At 37.1% G+C, this 9,412-nt stretch overlaps 1 protein-coding gene across 1 annotated transcript; it reads left to right on the top strand.

The window, feature by feature from the left end:
• The first annotated feature begins 444 nt into the window (after positions 1-444).
• Positions 445-9,180, top strand: LOC133802141 (helicase-like transcription factor CHR28). Its single transcript, XM_062240410.1, has 12 exons — positions 445-914; positions 1,801-1,885; positions 2,005-2,379; positions 2,497-3,662; positions 4,248-4,319; positions 4,805-4,882; positions 4,985-5,849; positions 6,208-6,338; positions 6,517-6,738; positions 6,951-7,700; positions 7,890-8,099; positions 8,575-9,180. The coding sequence occupies exons 1-12, from the start codon at positions 744-746 to the stop codon at positions 8,677-8,679; spliced, it is 4,230 nt and encodes a 1,409-aa protein (XP_062096394.1). The 5' UTR covers positions 445-743; the 3' UTR covers positions 8,680-9,180.
• The last annotated feature ends 232 nt before the right edge of the window (positions 9,181-9,412 follow it).

The raw sequence follows: 9,412 nt of genomic DNA, 5'->3' as shown, positions 1-9,412 counted from the left end.
TTAAATGATATAGAGAAAAAAATAGAGAATCTGATGTAGGGTAAAATGTAAAACTTAGAGGTAAAATAGAAAAATGTGTGTTTTTTGGAGGTATTTTAAAGGTTGGAGTAGAACACCGGATGGGAGTGCTCTAATAAATTGAAAAAAAAAAAAGTTAAAAAATTAATGCACGCGCTAAGAATCGCGTGACACCGTGATCACCGGTAGTCCACGTCATTCTGGTTTCGGTGCGAAAAAGAGCACGGCGTACAGTAGCGAATTTCTTCAATTTGCGCACCTGACCTGACCGACCTTCCTCGGTCACGTTAACAAAAATAAATAAATAAAAAATAAAATAAAAAGACCATAAAAAAAACACACACACAGAAAAGTCGTTAACCTACGCACACATGGCCAAAACCCTTATTTAATCGTACGCCACCACATTTTTCACGATCTACGACTTTGTCATTCTCTGATACAGAGCACAAAGGGAAAAAAAAAGAGTCGTTTTGGGAACTTTCTCGGAAGCCAATCAGAGATTTTGTTTTTACTTTCTTTCAAATTGTTGATCGTATTCTGGAAATTTGCTTGGTGATTTCGTGGAAAAAGGTTGCGATTTGAGTTGGTATTTTTGAATCCAAATCTGTGTTTCAAAGCTGGAAGCATCGGAGCGATTCGTTGTTTGGTTTTCTGGAGACTGAAGGTGGGGTGGTGGTTTAGGGTTAGGGTTTTCGAGAAGGGATTTGATTGATTGATTGGTGATGTTGAAGGCGGGGGAGAGTTCCAATTTTTTGATGGATAGTAGTTCGAATGGTTTGGAGCAGTTCGGCTTTGATGAAGATGGAGAATATGGGAGTATGTCTATTGATTTGGATACGTTGTATGACATTATTGATGAGAAAGGCGATAACGATTCTACTGAACCTTTGCAGGTAGGTTTTCGGTGCCAATTCTTTTGGAAAAATAGCTCTGAACTTTCTCAATTTCGCCTTAGAGGACGAATTTTTTTGCGTGATTTTGGAAAATCTGTCGTGGCTTTTGGCTAGAGCTCTCTGTACTGTATCTTAAAGTGGCATCGAGCTATTGAACATGGGTATTGTTAGATCAATTGGGTTGTTTATGTTTGCGTTTAGAAAGATTTATATGTTAATGCTTAGTGGGTATGGGGAGTCTTTTTTAATGGTTTGTCAGGAGACTAGTCAATTTTTTTTGTCTGGGAGTAAATTGGTCTAGAGAAAATGGTTCATAAGAGAAGAGTGCACAGCAGAGAGTAGATAAAGTCGGTGCTTTTTCATACTGTAACTGGTACAAGTGTGCTGAAAGAGGTGATGGGGGCCGTCGATGTATCAGAAAGTGTAGTAGGTGAATGAGCGAATTGGAAGGCACAGTGCTGATGGTGCTTATTTATGGTTACATTTGTGATAACGATGTATAATATTATATAGAGGGGAGACAGTTGTTCATGGCTTCTCATCTCAGTTTTGAGATTGATTAGGGACCAGTGCAGAAAATTTGTTTCTGTATAAAATCTTGTAGATTAATGAACATTTGTGTCATTTTTAATGTTCGACGTTTGGTGTTGGAATTTTAAACAATGTCAATACATTCCAAAGTAGCATCCTGTTTTTCATGCTGTGGTTTATTGTTTTATTTACAAAATTGAGTGTTGCCCGAATTTTAGAACAAAGAGCTTCCTTTTGATAGTTGTAATTTTACCACTTTTCACATTTTTTTTACTTGCTTTATAATAAATTTTCATTTTGGATTGTAATGCATATATTTATTTGATAATTAATTTTTTGGGTAATTCAATGACAGACTTGTTCAGAAGATTCATTGAAAAGTGCATCGCCAGGTGAAGCAGTTCTTGGTGCCCCTGACAACCCAGAGAATACTGGGCTAGGTAGTATAGAGCAAGCTACCACTGTTTTCTTTCAACTACCTGCATGCCATATGCTTTATTTATGTCTCCTCTGATACTGATAGTTTCTTATTATGTATATTGATTTCATTTGACTGTAGAGACTGATTTAATGGGTCCCGGTGCAGTGCACTCTTGGTACAACTCAGGAGTTTCAAATTGTAAAATAGGGTTATCAAGTTGTTCCTTTGGCTCGACGCTGTATAATGATTTGTCAGGCAACAACAGGGTTCAAGGGTCTCCTGTGAATACTAATTCTGCTAGTATTAAAGACTTTATTTCTCTAGTTCCAGGTAACGGAGCTTGCTTTACAGAGAGGGCTGGTTTTACACTACCCACTAGCAGTACAACATCTAGTTTTGCTCAAAGAGATGCTGACAACATTCCAGATTTTGGCAAAAATTTTGATGTCAATACTTCGCAGGGAGAGGCTGAAACTCAATTCATGAACACAGTAGTTGAAATCGATCCCCAGTGTATGTTTCTTGGCATATTTGTAGGGCCTTAGAAGTGTTCCTATTATATTCTTGGAAATATAATTTATGCCATTGCATATTATTAGTCACAGTGACTAATTTTTCTTATGCTTGCAGGTGCTTTCCCCTACCCTGGTCCTAAGAACATTTGTGTAAATTTGTGTAAGTATGGTACCTCTGGAGAAAATATAGAGACAGTGGAATCTCCAGAAAATATCTTGCATGATTTATATTCGCAAGACATAACTTCTAATGAGTCTTCCATCTGTCTAAGTAATGATATTATGAGTGGCTATCCAGCTTTACAATATGAGAGGGGAATAGATGATCAGCTCTTTCGTAGTTGTAATTCTCAAATTTTGACAACCAACGAAGAGTTGAAGAATCATGTGAAGGATAAGGAATTTCCAACTGAGAGTGCATGCTCAAGTACTAAAATGAAATTGAATGGTCATTTGGGAAGAATTGAAAAATATGAGACAGGTGTTTTAATGAATAATTACTTGGATGTTGAGGGATGGAATTATCATTATGAAGTTGAAGCAAATGATTACATTTCACCAATGGAATCCTCTTTCTTTGATGCCAATGGCTATCATATTGATGAGAAAGTGCCAACACAGCCATTCTCTTCTTCTCAATCATACATGTACAGTGAAGAGAGAGTGCAGGATGAGAGACCTCAAGAGATGCTTGTGACTAGTAGATCTATATGGCCACCTGTTAATGTGCTTGATGAAGCTGTTAGCAGAGAGCAATCCTTCTCAGCGGACACCAAAATGTTTTCCAAAGACCCAAAGTCATCATTTTCTGCTTCCTCTCGTTCTCTGTCCACTAAGAAGACTGAGAAACTAATGGATTCGAAAGAAGACATGATTTTTGCATCTAAGAAACTCTGCCACCCTCACAACTTTATGAGCTCAACATCCTCTGTACATACTGGAAATCTGAGTTTAAATGCTCAGGGACAGTATATGCCCTTTGTTCCATCTTTCCCTATAAGCAATAATCAATCTTATAACGTTGTTTCTCAAGTTTCTAAGGTCAGCCCAGAATCAAGTCATAGTAATTTTTCAGAGAAATCCATTGTGGAGGACGATTCTGATATATGCATTATTGAAGATATAAGTCATCCTGCTCCCATTTCTGCACCCTTAAACCGGTCTGTAGCATTTAAGAATACAGTTGTTTCTTCACATTATTCTACAAGCAGTGACAATCACGTGGGAGTTGGAGGGAGGGTTAAGGCAAAAGATGAGCGTGTAATCCTGCGATTATTGCAGGTTTGCCTTGTTAGTTTGACATTTATATATCTGCTCGCTGTTTGCAGTCCTCAGACTTTGTTATTGATAAGTATTTTTTGTTAGTTAGTGTTAACAAGTGTAATTATTACTTGGATGGTTACGGTTTGTATAACATTCATTGATGTAGTCGTGTTATGCAGAGAGCTCAATGCTAAATTTTCCTTTGCTATTTAAACATGTTAGAAATCTATATCATGTATTTCCTTATTCCTGATCCAATTGTTTTATCATGTAGATATGAATATTTTTACTTTGTTATTACGCATGCAGCATATCAGATGTTGCACAAATGTTGCTTTTAGCTCAATAACGTTGATCTCTAGCTCTCCTTTCACTTGAATTCAATGTGATAGGGTTTTGATAAGGATCTTATGATCTTTGTTTGTAAATATTTTGTAGCATTAATTTTTTTTAATATTTAGTCAACTAAATCTGCACTTGCTAAATATTGCACAAGTACTTTTGATAGACTACTTCCTTGAACTGGTTTCTTAAATAATATTTACCATTTCTGTGTTTCAATTTGGTACCTTGACTAATCAAGCTTTCATCTTGCATATGCAGGATCTTTCACAGCCAAAGTCAGAAATTAGTCCACCAGATGGATCTTTAGCAGTTCCTCTTCTTCGTCATCAGGTTTAAATTGGTCCCCCTTGTTTTTCTTCTTACATATGCACATTATTGGCAACACTTGCAAAGTGTTACTTATTGGGTCTAAATTGAAGTTTTCTAGTTGATAAGCTTGTGTGTCTGGAACTACTACTGCCCACTACTGTGATAATGGTGTTAGTGCTTGAGTTGGTTAATGTTACGGGTAATGTAGGTCTAATAATCAGAAAAGAAAAATGGGTGTTCTGACACTGGATGATCTGACACCGGGATGATACAATTGTTGCCAACTTGCCAGAATTATATTTGTAATATAATGTGAGCTTGTATTCCTATGGGTGGAAACTCTAACTTGCATAGCTCTCTCCTCTCCATCAAAATATTGATATTCTATGCTATTTAACCTTGGTTTGAAATCAGTTTTTATTTCTATCATATTAGTCTTCCTTTGTTTGGAGAATTTATATTCCTTTGTTCATTCCCTTTTTTAACTTACACAACTTCCTGCACAGAGAATTGCTTTGTCATGGATGGTTCAGAAGGAGACAGACAACACACATTGTTCAGGGGGGATTCTAGCAGATGATCAGGTTTATGTCCTGTCATAGTTTATTGACACTGTCTCGAGTTTTGACTTTGAAGACCTTAAAAATAATACTTGTTTTCTGGAATCATATTATTATTTTCTTCAGGGACTGGGGAAAACAGTATCAACAATTGCACTTATACTTAAGGAAAAACCTCCATCCCTCTGTCATGTAAAACAAGATGAGGTGGAACCTTTGAATTTGGATGAAGATGATGATGTACTTCGTGGAGTGAAACAAGAATCAAACGCTCTTTTCTGTATGTCGAATGAAACTCCAATGAGAAGCATGAAGCCTTTGGTGTTAGCAAAGGGTAGACCAGCTGCTGGAACTCTTATAGTATGTCCTACAAGTGTTCTGCGGCAATGGGATGATGAGTTGCGTAATAAGGTAACTAGCAAAGCTAGTCTCTCTGTATTGGTGTACCATGGAAGCAACCGAACAAAGGATCCCAGTGAGCTTGCCAAGTATGATGTTGTCCTCACTACATATTCAATTGTTAGTATGGAAGTACCAAAGCAACCTCGGGTTGATGAAGATGATGAAGAGAAAGGAAAACCCAAAGATTTGGTGGGACAGAAAAGGAAGAATCCTCCTGGTTCTGATAAAAGGCGTTCAGATAAAAAGGGATCTGACAATGCATTGCTTGAGTCTGTTGCGCGCCCTCTTGCGAAGGTGGGATGGTTCAGGGTTGTCCTGGATGAGGCTCAGAGCATCAAGAATCACAGAACTCAGGTAGCTAGGGCTTGTTGGGGTCTTCGTGCTAAACGGAGGTGGTGCTTGTCAGGGACTCCTATTCAGAATGCAATTGACGACCTCTATAGCTACTTCAGATTTCTCAAATATGATCCTTATGATGCATATAAATTGTTCTGTTCGTATATTAAGAACCCAATTAGTAAGAATCCAACAAATGGGTACAAAAAACTACAAACTGTCTTGAAGACAATCATGTTACGCCGCACCAAAGGTGAGAGTTAGTATTTGCACATGGATTTATTTTTCTTCTTGTGAGCTATGGTTAGACATTGGAATTAATAAACTTGGCACCGTTAAAAAGGGGAATGAAACATTAGCATGTTAGTTGAGATTAGCCTTGATGACAAGCTCTTGTTGTTGCTAACTCATCGGTAAGGAACTTTAGTATCCAGTCTAGCTCACTTTATTTTGTCTCAGCTACCTTGAAGGTGTATAACATTGTTTTGTGTGAATATCTTTATTTTGTAATTTCTCTAGACTGTTGACTACTTCACATTGGCAGGCCCATTTTTAGTATGAACATGGGATATGCTCACCATTTTTTTTACATCTGTAATGGCTTGCTGCAGGAACACTTCTTGATGGGGAACCTATCATCAACTTACCACCCAAACATGTAGAATTGAAAAAAGTGGAATTTTCGAAAGAAGAGCGTGATTTTTACTCCAGATTAGAGGCTGATTCACGTGCTCAATTTGAAGTATGGCAAAATTAATTTTATTTTTCTTATTTCTTGCAACTATGCCTTTGTTTTTCTCACTTAAAGTGGTTCATCTGTTTGAAATTGGAAGGCAGTGCTTATGTAATTTGGTAGCTGCACATGTTTATAGTTGTTCATGGTGGTAATGCTCAATTACGGACACATGCTCATTTTTCAGGAGTATGCAAATGCTGGAACCGTAAAACAAAATTATGTCAACATTTTGTTGATGCTCTTGCGGCTTCGGCAAGCGTGTGATCACCCCTTTCTTGTCAAGGGTGTTGACTCACATTCGCTATGGAATTCTTCAGTTGAGATGGCTAGGAAACTACCTCGAGAGGAACAGGAAAATCTTCTGAAATGTTTGGAAGTTTCTTTGGCAATTTGTCGCATCTGCAATGTATGTACAATAGTTTACTTATGTGTGCGTGTGTAATTGTGTTTATCCTTTTGTTTTTATTGTTGATGCTAGAATGCGCATTTGAGAATGCATTAGGTTGATATTTTTGTGAACTTTCCCGAATAGTCTTGTCTTCATTTTTTGAATTTAATGTTAGGCCTGTAGCACAAATATATCAGAATGCTTATGAAAACCTGATGATTATTTAATAGGATCCACCTGAAGATGCGGTTGTTGCCAAGTGTGGACATGTCTTTTGCAACCAATGTCTTAGTGAACAACTTTCTGGTGATGACCCTGGGTGCCCTGTTACAAACTGTAAAGCTCGGCTTAATGCCTCGTCAGTGTTTTCCAAAGCCACATTAGACAGTTGTCTCCGTGATCAGTCTTGTGAGGATAATTTAGCTGGTTGTTCTCGTCAAGAAGTTGTTGAAACAGGAGAGTCCTGTAATGACGGTCACCTGTATAATTCTTCTAAGATTAAGGCTGCTCTTGATGTCCTAAAGTCTTTGTGTGGACAACAGGATAGTTCCCCACAAAATGGTTCTGCACTGGATAGTTCCCCACAAAATGGTTCTGCACTGGATAGTTCCGCACAAATTGGTTCTGCACTTGATAGTTCCCCTCAAATTGGTTTTGCACTGGATAGTTCCCCACATAATGGTTCTGTACAGAGTACTATAGATGGAAATGCCAGCTCTGTTGAGAACTCAATAGATACTTGTGCAGTTGAACTGCCTAAGGATATTCATGATAGCCAAAGTTCGGATGCTGATAAAGGGTGTAGTACTGCAATTAAGGTTGCCGGACAGAAAGCAATTGTATTTTCCCAGTGGACGAGGATGCTGGATTTACTTGAAGCATGTCTAAAAGATTCGTCAATCAAGTACAGAAGGCTTGATGGAACAATGTCAGTAACAGCCAGAGATAAAGCTGTCAAGGATTTTAACACCATGCCTGAGGTTTGTGGAAATCATTCCTTCTTTCTGTGTCATTTTAAATTATGCATTCTAAAGCAGATAAAATATTTATACTGGTTCAGTTGTATATATACATGTATATGTATATATATTTTTTTGTTAATTTCTTTTTCATTTTCATTTTCTTTCCAAGGATGTTAGTTCTGACGCTTGATTTCATTTCTCTTTCAGGTCACAGTTATGATCATGTCTTTGAAAGCAGCTAGTCTTGGTCTCAACATGGTTGCGGCTTGCCACGTCTTGCTTCTGGATCTGTGGTGGAATCCTACTACTGAAGATCAGGCAATTGATAGAGCGCATCGAATTGGGCAGACTCGTCCTGTTACAGTTTTGCGGTTAACCGTGAGAGATACTGTGGAGGACCGAATCTTGGCTCTGCAGGTACAAAACACACTAATAATGTACAAAAGAAATACATGAAATTTTAGAATTTGGGTATGGTTTTTTTAGTCGTTTGGAAATTTTTTGTTTATGGTGATGTATAGATCAGACTCTGAGCAGTCAATAACTATAAGGAGAATCGGTTAAAGATGAGGAATGTGGCTTTATACTGATTATGAGCAATCAATAACTATAAAAAGAATCTATTAAAGATGAGGAATGTGGTTTCATGCCGACCTTAGTTTAGTGAGGCAAAAGTTTGGTAACATTTCAATATTGAGGGAAGTACATGTGCTGAAAATTTAGTTCAATGCATCAACTCGTGTATTTTTAGGAATCCTAGATGGACTTGGGGGTGTATTGATTCGGGATCTCTTGTTTTAGAGAACAAAATATATTGAAAATGCACAAGTTAATTTTGGTTGGCTTTGTTAGTATGTTCTTACAGTGTGTTCTTCTTTTTCCCTTTCCTCAGCAAAAGAAGAGAGAGATGGTTGCTTCTGCATTTGGGGAGGATGAAAATGGTGGTCGTCAATCTCGCCTCACGGTAGAGGATTTGAAATATCTGTTCATGATGTGATTAGAATGAGTTCCTCGTACAGGTTTGGCAGATATTATTTTGCTAACAGTGGTAATTAGCAGTTACTTTTCATTAAACCCCTGACCCAATAGATTGAAAAGGACCAAGGAGTAGAAGAGGTTCTACTGACAAGAAGAAGAAGAAGATTATGTTCATAGTGGTTATAGAAAGAATTACATGATCCATTTATTTTAATATTTTTTTTTACTCTGAAATTGTTTCAACTTGTTCCACTTCCTCATTTCTCCAATCAACACTGTATAGGACGTGGGGATCAGTTGCTTGAGGCTAGTCAAAGATACAAAGTGGTCTATAGTTTTTTTTAATCCATTTTTTCCCTTACATGTAAATGATAGAGTTCTCACCATTTGATGTCTCTCTTATTCCATTTAGTATTTTTTTTTTCCAATTTAGGTTTATTTGACAGGTTGTATAATTTACTCATTTTATGTGTAAAGGCAAGGCTTGCCTTTTGAGTTATAATAATCTATCATTCTATTCTGTCTAGAATTTCATTTTATATTGTTTTGGGTTCAAACAAAGAAAAACGAAAAACTCGAAAGGGGTTTTAGAGCTCAATTTAATGTAATTTTTTAGACCCAAAAAAAATGATCTGATTTGAAAAATAAAAATAAATCACAAGTAGTATTAAGTAATATTAGAAAAAGTGTTGAGATATGCAAAATGTGGTTAAGGTCCCCGTAACCTGAGTTCAAATCTCGGTGGAACCTTC

This window comes from Humulus lupulus, chromosome 9, assembly GCF_963169125.1.
Source record: "Humulus lupulus chromosome 9, drHumLupu1.1, whole genome shotgun sequence".
NCBI classification, from domain to species: Eukaryota; Viridiplantae; Streptophyta; class Magnoliopsida; order Rosales; family Cannabaceae; genus Humulus; species Humulus lupulus.
Note: the sequence above shows the minus strand (reverse complement) of the source record. Positions and strands in the feature narration are given on the sequence as shown.